Source organism: Panulirus ornatus, chromosome 37 (genome assembly GCF_036320965.1).
Source record: "Panulirus ornatus isolate Po-2019 chromosome 37, ASM3632096v1, whole genome shotgun sequence".
Classification (NCBI taxonomy): domain Eukaryota; kingdom Metazoa; phylum Arthropoda; class Malacostraca; order Decapoda; family Palinuridae; genus Panulirus; species Panulirus ornatus.
In genome coordinates, this window is record NC_092260.1 from 28,474,500 (window position 1) to 28,490,498 (window position 15,999).

Consider the following 15,999-nt stretch of genomic DNA (forward strand, 5'->3'; position numbering starts at 1 on the left):
CGCACACGCGAGGGGAGAGGGGGTGTTATTTCATGTGTGGCTGGGTGGTGGCAGGAATGAATGAAGGCAGCATGTATGAATATGTGCATGTGTATATATGTATATGTCTGTGTATGTATATGTATGTATACATTGAAATGTATAGGTTGAAATTTATAGGTTTGTATATGTGCGTGTGTGGGCGTTTATGTATATACATGTGTATGGGGGGGGGTTGGGCCATTTCTTTCGTCTGTTTCCTTGCGCTACCTCGCAAACGCGGGAGACAGCGACAAAGCAAAAAAAAAAAAAAAAAAAAAATAAATTATTTTTTTGGGACATGTATAAGTTTATAACTTTTTGTTTTCCTTTATATTTTCTCAAAACCTCTTTGTTGCATTTGTTCAGCTCTTCTGTTACATTTTTCTGTCAATCTGCCCATCACACTAAACCTCTATCAGAGATATTTTGAGGGGTGGAGGCCAGCATAAAGGATGGAAAATTAGATTAAGTGTACATATTTAGCATGATTGCTCCCTATTTAGATTTTGAAAAATGTGTGTATTGCATCCTGTTTAACCCAACATCAGCTTGGCCTGACTCTTTCAGCTATACTAAGTCTTTCTCAGGCATATATCCTTTCCATAAATTCCCTCATTGATAATACTTTTAACAGACAGAGAATGAGAAATGCAGTTTGATACTGTTATTCATTATTACTAAGTACTTTCTCATGCATTCTTATTAAAGTACATTCCTAGGAGCTAGATCAACTATGTCCCTGACAGTAAATGTGTATGGGGGGGGGTTGGGCCATTTCTTTCGTCTGTTTCCTTGCGCTACCTCGCAAACGCGGGAGACAGCGACAAAGTATAATAAGATAATATATATATATATTTAGTATACCTTACATGCATGTTACTTTGTGTTTGTCTTGAATTTGTGTAAAGTTAGAGTTAGCGCTATTAAGTTTGTAATGTAGACTTGGTGAGATTTCTAATGCTATTTATCAGTTCTGAACTTATGCACAACTAATGATCTTCTGACTGTGCCCCTGCCTGCTCTGGCTTGTACACAAATTTCTAGAGAAAAAAAAACATACCAATTGTTTACATAAAATTCTTTTGCAAGTCTTTATATTTTGGTAAAGAGTCTGAATTTTTATGATGATTTTCATGTTCATGAGAATAGTTTTAAGAATAATTATATCATCCATTGACAATTGTCTCATGAAAGATCCTGAATCAGGTAGTGAACAATATTCATGCATGTTACAGTCTCACCATTTCATAAGAACCACCTCTAAATAAAGAATAGGATTTTCTGAGAGCATACTAAGTTGTGCTTTGGTGATGTGATTTTTAAATTTATTATCTCTCTCATCTCTTGAAATAATAGGAAAGTAGTGTGTCTTTTATGTTGCAATTCTTAGAAAGTCAAGTATGTTATCCTGTACATTCACTAATTCAAGTAATTGGAGACAGGAGGTGATTGGTATTACAACAGGAGTATTGCAGTGAACCTTTGTTATGACTGAAAGAAAAATGTGATAACTCTATACTTTTAAAAGGAATGAGGGATTTTAAGTAAGGTTTTCTGTGTTGGACTTTATCCTGCATGTTTATGATAGCACTTCATTACATGATTTTTCATTTACCCAGTGATTTACAAATACTGAAACATTTAAAACTTACATAGATAACCATGACTTATCAACTGCCAGTTATTAAACTAAAGTCTGGTTAACATAGGATGCACTGTAGTAAAGTGGTAAGTTTACAGCTCTGATTAGGTTTTGTCATACATTTTATTTTCACAATACAGGATGATTTCATAGCATAGAAAAAGGATCTAGAAAATTTGAGTTGAAAACTGACAGTTATGTTTTTGCAGTGCTTTTTTGCCTCTCTATTGTATATAGAGCATTGTGGAACATGGAATCTTTTAATACCCTCAAGTATCAAGTGCTCATAGTTGTAATCGAGTCTTGTATAAGAAATCTGCATCTTTACTTGGCATCAAAATAAGTGGAACAGCCACTACTAAGGTAGAGTACTATAAAATGTGACATGAGAAAAGGCTTCCTCTGCAATTATTCTTTAAAAGAAAAGTAGAAGTAGGGAAATAGGTAAATATGGAAAAAAGATAGAATTAAGGTGAAACAATGAAATATAAAGAATATCATGGAATGAAGGATAGTGCAGGACGAGAGGATTTTACCAACCCCAGGTGTCCAAAGAAAATAATTGTCATTGGAGGAAAAACATAGCCATAGTAACTGTGCATCCGTTGATAACCAACATCAACTTATTCATTATAGGACCTAACATTAGTTAAGAAGTTAATTAACTAGTTTGAAGAGATCTTTTGGAAAAAGAAATATTTTGATAAATAGTGTATGAGAAAGCATGATCCATAGATAAATATATTTTCTTTTTTACCATGCTCAAATAGATTTTCTACTCCAGCATGCTGGCCATTGTTTAAGAATATGTATTATATTGTTTGATCCATCACAGTAAATGAGATGGGAGTTAAAAATAGTATATAGAAATATTCTAACTTTTTTTTTTTATCATAGCTCTTGCTTCTTTATGTACCATCTACATTTTGTTCTTAAACATCCTTTCCATTCTTTGCTTCTTGATCTTAATATTCCATTTTTGTGTTTTTTCCTTGTAAAATTAATAGTAATTTCCAAGGCTCCTTAAGATCATCCAAGGAGAGGACTACCTGGATCATTTCTCTTTTGAAATTCAGTGGAAACCACCCTGGTAACTCCTAGTTGGTCAGTTGTTTCTGATTTGTCCCTCCTTACTTTTATTATCCTTTCTCATTTCCTCTGACTCTCAGCTAGGAAGATACCAAGTTGTTAAGTCTTCTAGAATGCCCTGGAACATACATGAAAAAGATATGCAAAAATATATGGCAACCCAACCAAGAAACTTAAATGGTTATTGTGCATACTGCTAGGAGAAGAAAGAAACTTGCATGGAACAGGTATAGATACACTGTGAAGAATGCTTGACGTGGTCAAAACCAGTCACAGAAGAGCCAAGAATAGGTGATTATGTAATGAAAATGGCTATGGGTTTGTGGGCCTGCTGGTACTCATAGAGTATTTATTTGTCAAACCCTATTGAATTAGAGTATCTTGAAATTAGTTTTGCATTTGGGCAGGTACATGGGAATAATGCTTAGGGAGGAGGAGAGTAATCCCCCAATATCAAAAACAGGACTCTTATTAGGCAATTTTTTGAGTTGGTAAATAGTGTTGGGTAGTTTTATATGAGAATGGACTAATTTTTGAATTTTGAATTCTAATTATTGTTACGAATGTCTGAAAAGTTAACATCTTGATAATTGTTCGGCAATGACAAGACCATGCCCTATTCGTTGGACACTGATACCCCATACCCCTCAAAGGAAAACAGTCATGTTTCCCTTCAGAGCAGGCAGACCCAGTAAATGAATGCTGGAATCATTGTGAATGAGGAAAAGGGTAACCAACTTTCTGGCTGTTGAGAGGTTTCAATGATTTTGAGGAAGGATATCATGTACTCAACCCTATATGGGTCCGTGCCCCCCCCCCAAAAAAAAGGACTTAGCAAAGATTGGGGAATAGAATGGTAAAAGAAAGGAATAGATAAAATGATAAAGTTCTTTGTTGTGAGTAGGCAGTAGTTGCACCTGGACAGCTTACAACTGAGTATGGCATTTGCCACGCTAGTAAACACTGATGGAGAAATGACCATGAGAAGTTTATTGATTCTTAGGGGTGAAATGATTAGGTTACGGTAAGGAAGGATATCGATGCATATGAAGCACTTGGATCTAATATTATCCCTCCATTTGGCACTAAAGGAGGTTGCAGAACATTGGGCAAACTACTTGAAATGTTGTTGAAAGAAGTTGATGGAAGATTATCAGTGCCAGTGGAGAGTAAGAAAATTAATGTACATATTTTGATTATAGAAATAGGAAAATTGCTTTGAACAAGCAAGTATCTGTGATATGCATGAATGTTGGTAAAGGTAATTAGAGACAAAATAGATGATTGCTTGCAAGTTGAGTGAGAAGCAGCATGGGTAACATCTATTTTTTTTTTAAGAAAGTTTTAATCTATATGGGTGGCTGGATTATATGTTTTTGGATTGCCAGAGGGCATTTGATATGAAGTAGGCTTAAGAGGAGACTTCATCATTGGAAGTAATCTTAATAAAGGAGAACAAAGGATGATTGTATTCATCCAGTGATTATCAAACAGTGTGGGAATAATGATTGGTATCCTACTGTGCAGTTTATGGTGGTTGCCATTATTGTTTTTCTGTATGCTGTGAATTTCTAGCCAGAAGGACTGAAATCTCAATTGAATGTGTTTGTAGAAATGCTGGCATTAGAAAATTAAGAAATTACTGTAATTACAAAGTTCTACAAAAGGACTTAACTGTCTCTGAGGTTAGATTTAGTCGAAAAAATTCATCCTGACGATAAGCAAAATGAAGCCGGAACGCAGTGAAAGAAGTTCTAGTTATGATTCTAATCTTGCCTGAAATGAATTTCAGAGAACTTTGAGAAAGGGACTTGGGTGTTGACATAACTCACAGACTTCTGCCATAACTCCACATGAGAATTGTTTAGCATGCAGATTACTTGTTGATTGACAGAAGGAAAAATACTACAATTTTTCTTTCCATCTTATGCTGTTATGTGGTATTTCTTTATTCCTGACCTGATCATCATGAAACTTGTATGTTTTGGTGAAATCCATCCTGATGAGTTTTGATTTTTATAGGTTTAGGCTTTTGTTCATATCTTTCAGGTTTACATAGTAAGTATGGATGGCCAGTTCTAAAAAGCCTGTCATTCCTCAAACCAAACTTACTTGATTGATGGGTGACCTCATAGTTGCTGTTAAGCTAATTGCTTACTTAGACCAGGGTGGAGGGGTAAATGATTTTTGCCTCATGCTGAGTACAAGTTTGCCCAGAGTAGTTTGAGATTATTCCCTTGAGGGAATTCATCAAGGCAGCCCCTCTTTGTAGTAGTCTTAAGGCAGCCTTGGAAGTGACCATCTGCTCATCCAGTATTAGTGTAGGTTTTCACACAATTTTCTGTAGATTTACAGTTTATTCTCATCCCTTATTCTAAATTTTCTGTAGTCTATATTTTTTTTGCATTGGTACTCTTTTCTTCATCATTGCATACATTCCCCACTTTTGGTCCCTTAAATTGCCCTTCCATCATTTCATTTATCCACCCTTTGGCTCAGCTTTTTTGCATCCTCCTGTAATTCCTCTCCCCTCTGTGATTCTTGTTTTGCATACCACCTTCGCATGGTTCCTATTGTATAATCTCTGGTAGTGTATCCCTTTTAATGATTTTTTTTATCCAATTTCTGTGAGCTTTTTCTATAGAGCATCTAGTTTGCCTTACTCCAGTTCCTAATCCAACATCTTCATTGATCATCACATCTCTTATAACTTATTAACTTACGTTCTTGCTTGTGTTGTAGATATAAGATTTTGTTCCCTAAATTTTAAGAGTATTTTATCATAAACAAACAGTATTGTAAATCTTGTCATTTAGTTTCCAGTATGCTAGATTCTAAGACAAGTTATAGAACTTTTGATATGCAATTATCTTATTGTATTTCAGAATGTGTTGACCAACATAGTTCTTTCTGATCTTAAAGGTGACATTAGTGTTTAGTTTCAGTTCAGTTTCAGTTTTTTCTGCCCAATCAAAGAATAGTATCACTATATTGGTTCTCTTTTTGCTAAAGACTGTTGGAAAATGTTAGTGTTGTTATTATTGTTTTTTTATTCTAACATGCCTATTGTTGGTGAACTAATAATAATTAACCTCATTAATATATTAATTTCCCTTCCAGTTTAATTCATATACAGCAATTTTTTTTTCTCTATTTTCAGAATGTTATATGTCTTGATGATAGAACACCCATGCTAACTTTTCCTTTATTAATTTCACTACCTGTCAGTTCAGGCTAACCATGCAAGAGATGATTCGAGTCATCACAGAGTCTTCACTTGACCCTATAATATCCTAAAACTGTTCCAAATACCTTTATTAATTTTTTTTTTGTCCATAAAAAAAAACAGAATTTAAGATGGCAATGACACCACTTTTAGGGCATTGATGTTGCGGAACAAGAGTTAGGACGGGATCCCAACCTAATTCGTTGTACAGACAATTATCAAGATGAAGTGGACTGCCGAAGCACACGTAATGTGCTAGCTATGTTCCGGAAAATGGAAATGCAGACTGAGGAGGATGACAGAGGTACTTGTTGCATTTTTTTTTTCTATTGACAACTAGAGACTGCTTGTACCAATTCAGAGTTCATTATGGGTTATCTGTTCTCAGTTTAGTTTTTTACTGGAACATCCTTTGAAGAAATTGGCTGACTAACCACCTGTAGAAAATTGAAATTCAAGAGATTGTCTGTTTCAGTCCATTAAGATTATCATATATGTTATCTAAATATTTGGGACTCGCTTATCTTTCTGCATGAGCTAATAGATTGTAATCAATAAATATAAAAGTCAGCCTACAAAATCTCACAATGAAGATTTGAAGGAACTCATAAAAGTTAACCCTACCTGATATGCAGATATTTCCCTACTTAAGATGATGTCATTTTATCACCTCCATCAGGTCCTCGTCCACTAAAGAGATTTACTCCACCTCCTGATGGAGAGGATGATGAGTCTGATGAAGATGAATATTCTGATGAGGAGGAATATTCTGATGAAGATGAAGAGGATGAGAGTGAAGATGATGATGAAGAAGATGATGAGTATGAAAGAAAACCAAAATACAAGGATGAAGTCTTAGAGATGGTAATATATAGATGTTTATTGTTACGTATAGGAATTTTTCTCCCAACAGTTGTCATACAAGAAGAGTTCAAATCTTTTAAAGTTATGGTGAAAAGATTTTTTTTTTCATACATATTCACTGTTTCCCACATTAGCAAGGTAGCCTTAAGAGCAGAGGACTGAGCCTTAAAGGAAATATCCCCACTTGGCCCCCTTCTCTCAGCCACACTCTTTTTATTTCCACACATTTCTCTTCCCCTTTCATTACTTACTCAATCAAACCACCTCACACCACGTATTGTCCCCAAACATTTCATTTCCAACACATCCACCCTCCTCGGTACACCCGTATCTATAGCCCATGCCTCGCAACCATGTAACATTATTTGAATTACTATTCCTTCAAACATACCCATTTTTCTTTCCGAGATAATGTTCTCTTCTTCCACACATTCTTCATCGCTCCCAGAACCTTTGCTTCCTCCCCCCACCCTGTGACTCACTTCCACTTCCATGGTTCCATCCATTGCTAAGTACTCTCCCAAATATCTAAAACACTTCATTTCCTCCAATTTTTCTCCATTCAAATTTACATCCCAATTTACTTGTCCCTCAACCCTACTGAAGGTAATAAACTTGCTCTTATTCACAGTTACTCTCAACTTTCTCTTTCGCACACTTTTCTAAACTCAGTCACCAACTTCTGCAGTTTCTCACATGAAGCAGCCTCTAAAGCTGTGTCATTGACGAACAACAACTGACTCACTTATCAGGCCCTCATCACCAACAGACTGCATACTCACACCTCTCTCCAAAACTCTTGCATTTACCTCCCTAACCACCCCATCCATAAACAAATTAAACAACCATGGGGACATCACACACCCCTGCGCTACCTCGCAGTTGGGGAGGGTGTGTGTAATTTCATGTTTGGTGGGGTGTTGATGGGATTGGATGAAGGCAGCACATATGAATATGTACATGTGTATGTATATGTCTGTGTATGTATACATTGAAATGTATAGGTATGTACATGTGTGTGTGTGTGTGTGTGGGCATTTATGTATATACATGTGTATGTGAGTGGGTTGGGCCATTCTTTCATCTGTTTCCTTGCACTTCCTCGCTAATGCGGGAGATGGTGATTGAGTATTATAAAGAAGAATAAACCAGCATATACATATATGTATATATCTTTCTTTCATACTATTTGCCATTTCCTGCATTAGCGAGGTAGCGTTAAGAACAGAGGACTGGGCCTTTGAGGGAATATCCTCACCTGGCCCCCTTCTGTTCCTTCTTTTGGAAAATTAAAAAAAAAACGAGAGGGGAGGATTTCCAGCCACCCACTCCCTCCCCTTTTAGTCGCATTCTATGACACGCAGGGAATACGTGGGAAGTATTCTTTCTCCCCTATCCCCAGGGATATATATATATATTTTTTATTTATTTTGCTCTGTCTCTGTCTCCCGCGTTAGTGAGGTAGCGCAAGGAAACAGATGAAAGAATGGCCCAACCCACCCACATACACATGTATATACATACACGTCCACACACGCAAATATACATACCTATACATCTCAACGTATACATATATATACACACACAGACATATACATACATACCCATGTACATAATTTATACTGTCTGCCTTTATTCATTCCCATCGCCACCTCGCCACACATGAAATAACAACCCCCACCCCCTTCATGTGTGCGAGGTAGCGCTAGGAAAAGACAACAAAGGCCCCATTCGTTCACACTCAGTCTCTAGCTGTCATTTAATAATGCACCGAAACCACAGCTCCCTTTCCACATCCAGGCCCCACAGAACTTTCCATGGTTTACCCCAGACGCTTCACATGCCCTGGTTCAATCCATTGACAGCATGTCGACCCCAGTATACCACATAGTTCCAGTTCACTCTATTCCTTGCATGCCTTTCACCCTCCTGCATGTTCAGGCCCCAATCACTCAAAATCTTTTTCACTCCATCTTTCCACCTCCCATTTGGTTTCCCACTTCTCGTTCCCTCCACCTCTGACACATATATCCTCTTTGTCAATTTTTCCTCACTCATTCTCTCCATGTGACCAAACCATTTCAAAACACCCTCTTCTGCTCTCTCAACCACACCCTTTTTATTACCACACATCTTTCTTGCCCTATTATTACTTACTCGATCAAACCACCACACACCACATATTGTCCTCAAACATCTCATTTCCAGCACACCCACCCTCCTGCGCACAACTCAATCCATAGCCCACGCCTCGCAACCGTACAACATTTTTGGACCGCTATTCCTTCAAACATACCCATTTTTGCTTGCCGAGATAATGTTCTCGACTTCCACACATTCTTCGAGGCTCCCAGGATTTTCGCCCCCTGCCCCACCCTATGATTCACTTCCGCTTCCATGGTTCCATCCGCTGCCAGATCCACTCCCAGATATCTAAAACACTTTACTTCCTTCAGGTTTTTCTCCATTCAAACTTACCTCCCAATTGACTTGACCCTCAACCCTACTGTACCTAATAACCTTGCTCTTATTCACATTTACTCTTGACTTTCTTCTTTCACACACTTTACCAAACTCAGTCACCAGCTTCTGCAGTTTCTCACATGAATCAGCCACCAGCGCTGTATCATCAGCGAACAACAACTGACTCATATATGTAGATATATATATGAATAAAGGCAGACAGTATGAATTATGTACTTGTGTATATATGTTTATGTCTGTGTGTGTGTATATATATATATACGTCGAGATGTATAGGTATGTATATTTGAGTGTGTGGACGTGTATGTATATACATGTGTATGTGGGTGGGTTGGGCCATTCTATTGTCTGTTTCCTTGCGCTACCTTGCTAATGCGGGAGACAGCGACAGAGCATAATAAATAAATGTATAGATATTATTTAGGGTAAGAAGACAAAAGTCAGGTTTTTATTTTTTATTAACTGATTTTAATAAAACTAAAATTACTGATAGACATGCAGGTTCAGGTTATATTTATAAACTTACATGAAAATTGGCCAAAATATTTTTCTTTATTTCACAAATTTTGTAGAATGATAAAAAGATTTAGATGTTTAGCAGAAACTGTGCTTATCGTCACCCCTCGAAATACATATTTTGTCTGCTTCAAAAGTATGTCTGCAAAGTATTCATAGTAGATTTCTGAATTACACCATAACTCTGAGAAAGAAACATGTTTTTTGTGTAAAAGTAGTTATTGTAGGCCAGGAGAGCATTTAGAGGTAAGATATTTAGGTAGTATTGAATTTCAGTTTAGAATTTTTGAATGGCACCCAATTAAGTTTTTTAAGGTGTTATTTCAGATGAAAAGTGTTATCCTAGTTAGGTTAAGTTGTATAGTTGGAATTGTATAAGATGAAAAGAATTAGTCTGATCAGAGTTAACTTGACTCCACCTTAATTATTTTATTTAAATGTTTGAAAAAAATGTCATTGTTTTAAATGTTTGCATATAGGTAAACACAAAGTATCTTTATAGAAATGCTTTTCACTTCAAAGATACAGCTACTTTTTGCCCCAAAGTAGATGATTTTCATGAATTTTATTGTCAGTAAGGCTCAGGTCTGAATTGATATAGGAAATATTTAGTTAGTATGCAGTTCATAAGACTTCATGCACACTGTAGTTCGTTAATTTGCAGTTTACAGATATTGAATGCAGATCTAAGATTAAGTTTTGCTTATATGATATGTAACTAGTGTAGATAGACTGGATCTTTGTTTTTATACAGGCTATGAACAGAATTGACAGGCTTTTACTTTTATTCTTTAATTCATATATATATGAAATATAGCACTTGCAGCCAGTTAGGGTAATATATGAGTGTAATCATGGTTTGATATTGTCTGTCCTTAGTTTAGTATATATAAATATTCTCTAATGATGTTAGATTTATACTGATAATATTATTTTGTCACTATTGCAGCTGGTAGGTGTTGCTGTATGGGGTAGGTGTGGCAGTAGCAGTATAGATACCCAATATTCTGCCATTATAACACTTTATAGCACAAATGTTTCTCACATTAAAAAAAATTTGTATGGTAAGAATTGGAGGGTGCATGCAAGAGTTTCTGTAACACATACCTCAGTTACCTGGAGTGATAGTAATTCTAGCTGTTGCTTCTTTAGCATTATGTTCCAGTGACTTCAACATTAGTGTTTATCATTGTTTGCTCTTTCTTATGAGTTGAAATATTATGTTCTGTGTTTTACAGCATCAAGGAAAATGCTTCCAAGATTGAAAATAATGCAGCTGGAGGGACTTATTTTTTCAAATGCCTTGCTTAATACCTTAAGATAACCATACTACAAAGTTGCAGAGGGTTTTCGTAATTGAATTTATTTGTTGGTTATGACTTTTACCAAAACTACATCAGCACTGATAGGCAAGAGAGGAAGATTTCACTGGTAGACAATCATTTTATTCTGATTTGCAGGAGTTGATTTAGTTTGGATACAGCTCTGTAATGGCATACAGCATTTTTAGACCATATATTATAAACACTTAGAAAGAGATAATAAGCTGTAACTTATGCATAAATTAGAGGGTAGTCCCACAGGCAAGAAAGGTTTTAACGGAGCAGAATAACATTATCAGGATAAGATTTTGCCAACTCCTCTTGGCCCTAGTATAAAACCCATCCTCTTGGGTTGTAGAAACAGATTATCCCTTTAACTTGACATGCTGTAATCCGTAAATTTAAAGCTAATGATTTTTGTATTGTTGTTGATAGTAAGAATTACTATTTTACATGAAAAGTTCAAGACTAAAAGTGAATCGTATTCTTGTTATGAGACATTCTTTTGTTGATGTTATAACCAACATGAAGCATATTGAGACACTTATCCCATCTGATTTCTCTTTTCTTATGTGGTAATCTGATTTGGGTCTGTTTGCTGTCCTTTGTAACAATTATTTGTTGAAAATCCTAAGGCCTTAGTGCTTTTCATACCATTATATTGCCAGGTTATTCACAGGCACATGAACATGAACCAAACCCAGCTCGCCAGAATCAAGAGTGATAAGTGATTAGAGATATTATGCAACTTTATAGTGTGTTCATATCAGCAAGTAAGAATGAGTTATAATCGTAGTTATCAAAAGGCATTGTGCAGACTGCTAGTCTAACTCTGTCTTGGTGAAAAAAAAAATATTCAGCCTGCTACCTTAAAGTCTATATTCTTTCAGCTAATATATTTATTACTTACTTTTAATCATGCCAAGTTTTCATTCTGATGTAGGATTGAAGAAAATCAACAGTTTGTATATTGAAATGTTTTTATAAAATGGGAGTATGGTGCTTGTTGCCAATAAAAGGGCCTATGCCTCTTATTGGCTGTAAAGGATAAAGTGAATGTTAGAAGTGGTATGTATCCCCATTCACAAGTTCTAGACATCAAAAGGATATAGGAATTTAACAGAATTACTATTCTCAATTAATGTCCACCTCCTTTATTTTGAAATTCTTCCGTCATTAATTTCCAGCATTGCAGAACATTGGATTTGTCTCAATAGATGTCCACTCCCTTTATTTTGAAATTCTTCTGTCATCAATTTCCAGCATTGCAGAACATTGGATTTAGCTTCAGTAATCATTAATTTTTCCAAGACTAATATTTTCTCTTCTTGTACCACAGTATTAGTAACCTTAAAGATTGATAATCTCACTTACTGTACCACAATAGTGTCCTCAGCCTATTATTTTGTTTTCTAGTATTCTATCTTTACCCTAAAATTTAGTTTTGTGTCTGAGATTGTCAAGAAAAAGTAATGTGCTTTTATCCACAACACTTTCAATTTCACATTCGTGCTACCAATATTGCTCTTAGGGTAACAAAAATATACAGCCTGTTAAAGTTGTATATGTTAGTACTATGCTAAATCTTTGGTAAAGGATAGAACATAAGCATCTTAAAGTTCACCTCAATTTCTTTGCTCCCCAACTGGAAAACTGTTGTGCTGTTAATTCATAACTGCTGTATTGTTTCTCAGGAAGGGAATTTTATCCATGATACCAATGATATGATGTTATTTCCATCCTTTTTCTCTTAGGATTTCAAATTTTGCCAGTAGTGCAAAGCAAGCTCCCAGAATCATGTATTTCCACATATAGAATTTGCTCATATTAGTCATAATCTTACCCACTGTTATGCACAGACTGCTGATCAATGTATTTATTAGCAATCCCTTCCTAAGAGCAGCCAGGCCTACAAAAGCACAAGAATGATAAGGGGCATAGTTATGTGCTAGCCTTTGCTGGTGTAGACTGGCTGCATCAGCTTAAGCCTGTTGTTGAGGGTAATAACAATAAACCTTAAACCCTCGAGGATCACACCAGCCATCTGCTTGTGCTACTATGTGTCAGTAAAAGTGTATGGTTCACACAACATATCCCTTCTGACTGTTTTCCCAAGCATTTCGTTCCTGTTGTGAGAAACCATCAAAAGTCTGCGCTATATTAGGGCCCAGCTCCTCCATGACAGTAATCCAGCCTGTCTGAGCTCTAAGGAACTGTTCAGCATGGATGGACTGATCACAGTGATGTTGTCTGCCAATACCACTTCTCTCATCCAACCTATGGATCAGGGATCCATCATTTTTGTTAAGCATTCTAACAGGAGGAAGCATTTGGAGCAGTGTTATGTAGTCAGTGTCATCCCTAAGGAGGAGGATGATGGACCCAAAAAGACATTGCAGAATTTGAAAAACTACGGTATCAAGGATGCAGTTTTCAGCTGGGGTGATGTCTTGGATTGTGTTCTTGTGGATACTCTTTGACATCTGAAGCAAGGTGTCACAGAAACCTGAAGAGGAGCATGACTTCAAGGGATTTGAGCTAGAAGATTTTGCTTTTGTCATCAATCAAGCTGAGGTCAAAGGTCAAAGTGTTGGTGGAAGAAGTCAAGTGGTGGTTGGAGGATGATGCTGACATGCTTAGATATCACCACCTGACTGATGAGGAGATTGTCACATAAGTGTCCAGATCTTATGATCTGTTAGAGGAAAATTTGGATGATGTCTATGATAGAGCATTAAGTTGCTAGTATCACATTGTCTGCCATAGAATAAATATGCACTGTAAATGACTGTAACTTGTTAATGCTTGCTTTTGACATGTATCATATTGAATCATTTATTACATTATCTGTTGCAGGCTGTTCATAATTTTGTTGACTATGTCTTCATTTGACCGTCTTCCTCTTATTCATCTGACTGAGATTGGTGGATATCCTGTTTGTGAAGCACTGCTAACACCCCATTAGTCAGTTCATACTTTTTGATCATCATATCCTTCAAAATTTTACACTAATGATAGGCACATGGCCATAAAGCAGATTCCTTCACATTTTGGCAGGTAAACTTAATTGTGTGCATTTCTTCCAGTACGTTCCTCCTTTTCTGGCTTTTTTGAAATGTTTTGCTTCTTTTTCAAACTTTGTAAGCTATGCGACCCACATTCAGCACCTGTAAAGATCAAGAGACAGTTGCCATTTAGGTGTCATTGGCGAGTTATCCAGAATAAGCCTGGATAAGCTAGCACTCATATGATGACTCCCAAGGCCTGCTATACAAATTGTTGTATTATGACTTCTGGTGTTGAAGATTAATTGCAGCCCAAACCAATAAAACATGTATTTGTTGCTTAGAAAGGTGTCACGATCTTATCCTGCATTGACTTGACAGTCTTTCAGTGCTAGTCATATGATGAGAGCTGTTAATTAAAAATGCAGTTAAGCACTTTCTCCCTTATCCAAATGATTGTAACTTACATCAGTCTAAAATGCTATGAAAGCCATTCATATTCTTGAATCTTTCCTCTGCAATATTTATTGATCATGAATAATTTTGTCACAGTAGGCTATAGACCTTGTTACCTCAACCTGGCATCCCAATTTATTGCTTGGAGCAGCCACCAAACTAGTCCCCATTCAAATCTTTTATGGCATAGTTGTGATAATTTGTCTCATTTTTTTATCCCTGATTGAATTGTCTTAAAAGGACATAATGTTATAATGTTGGTAGGCTTTGTAAATCAATCTCAACAATTCCAGCTACAGCTGCATCTGCAGAGCATAGTTCTTTGCTTTGAAATGTAGAGGAATTTATGCAAGAAATTCTCGGGGCAAAGAAATACTAAATAGTTTTGCCCTGCTCTCAGTGAAAAAGAATGTAAACTGATATGCTAGACCATATAGCTTACATGTATTCTTTCACCAAACCACTGTTAAAAATGTACTATGTGTATTTAAACATTCACTTTTGTAATTCTTATGAAGACATTGATATTTCATTTGGAATATTAATCACATGTGAAATGACACTGTAATTTTATTTTAAACTATTTCATTACGTTAGATCTTTTGGTAATTGAGGTATTGTTACTGTTGCACCTGTGTGTATTACTCATTCTGTAGTGTCAGACTCTTACTTAGATTGTAGTTGGGGTTTATCCTCATCACATACACAGCAAAGAGAGGAACTTCAACTGTTCATTTGCTAAGTATGTGTTTATCGATTACGTGTTCAGAATATTGGGTGATGTAAAAGTTTTGTCGACACCTTAGCCTGTGCTTCTGTTTATTCCATCCAGAAACATTGTTTTTGCCCAGTTTTCCAGACTTACCTATAAAGGCATGTTGCTTCAGTACCAGATGGTCAGCCTTACTATATGATGTTATGTGATATAATGATTAATTGAAAATTATGTAATTTTGCATATTCATAAATGATACAAATTTTATTGATAATTACCATTGGCAGCTTTTGTTATATAGTATACCCAAAGTAACATCTATCATAAGCCCTTGTTTCATATTTGTCTTGTGCTTTTGAGGAAGTTTCTGAAGTATTTTGCAGAGCAAAAATATTTTTCCATATATTGCAAACAGATGTTTACCTTCAGCACAGCCATGAGATATTTCTTTTCGTTTTGAGTAACACTTTAGCACTTATGATTGAATTGTGGCAGTAATGAATAGAGGTGTTGAGTGAAAGAAAAGAGCATTTCAAGGTATATACCAGAACTTTGAATGTAGTATTAATTAATGTAATAAATCCACTGATGATTTTAAGGATTGAATAGTTGTTGTGTTGCATAAGGAGATATCAGAAGAATATGCCTGAATCACCTTA

General features: G+C 36.0%; 1 protein-coding gene across 31 annotated transcripts in view; it reads left to right on the forward strand.

Moving 5' to 3' along the window:
* The window catches only part of LOC139760660 (uncharacterized), a 152,603-nt gene that overhangs the window by 108,643 nt on the left and 27,961 nt on the right, over nt 1-15,999 (forward strand). For all 31 annotated transcript variants that reach the window (XM_071684116.1, XM_071684117.1, XM_071684120.1 and 28 more), the window contains 2 exons: nt 6,132-6,282; nt 6,658-6,842. In XM_071684116.1, coding sequence (XP_071540217.1) covers nt 6,132-6,282; nt 6,658-6,842 — 336 coding nt within the window. The remainder of the gene's footprint in view (nt 1-6,131; nt 6,283-6,657; nt 6,843-15,999) is intronic.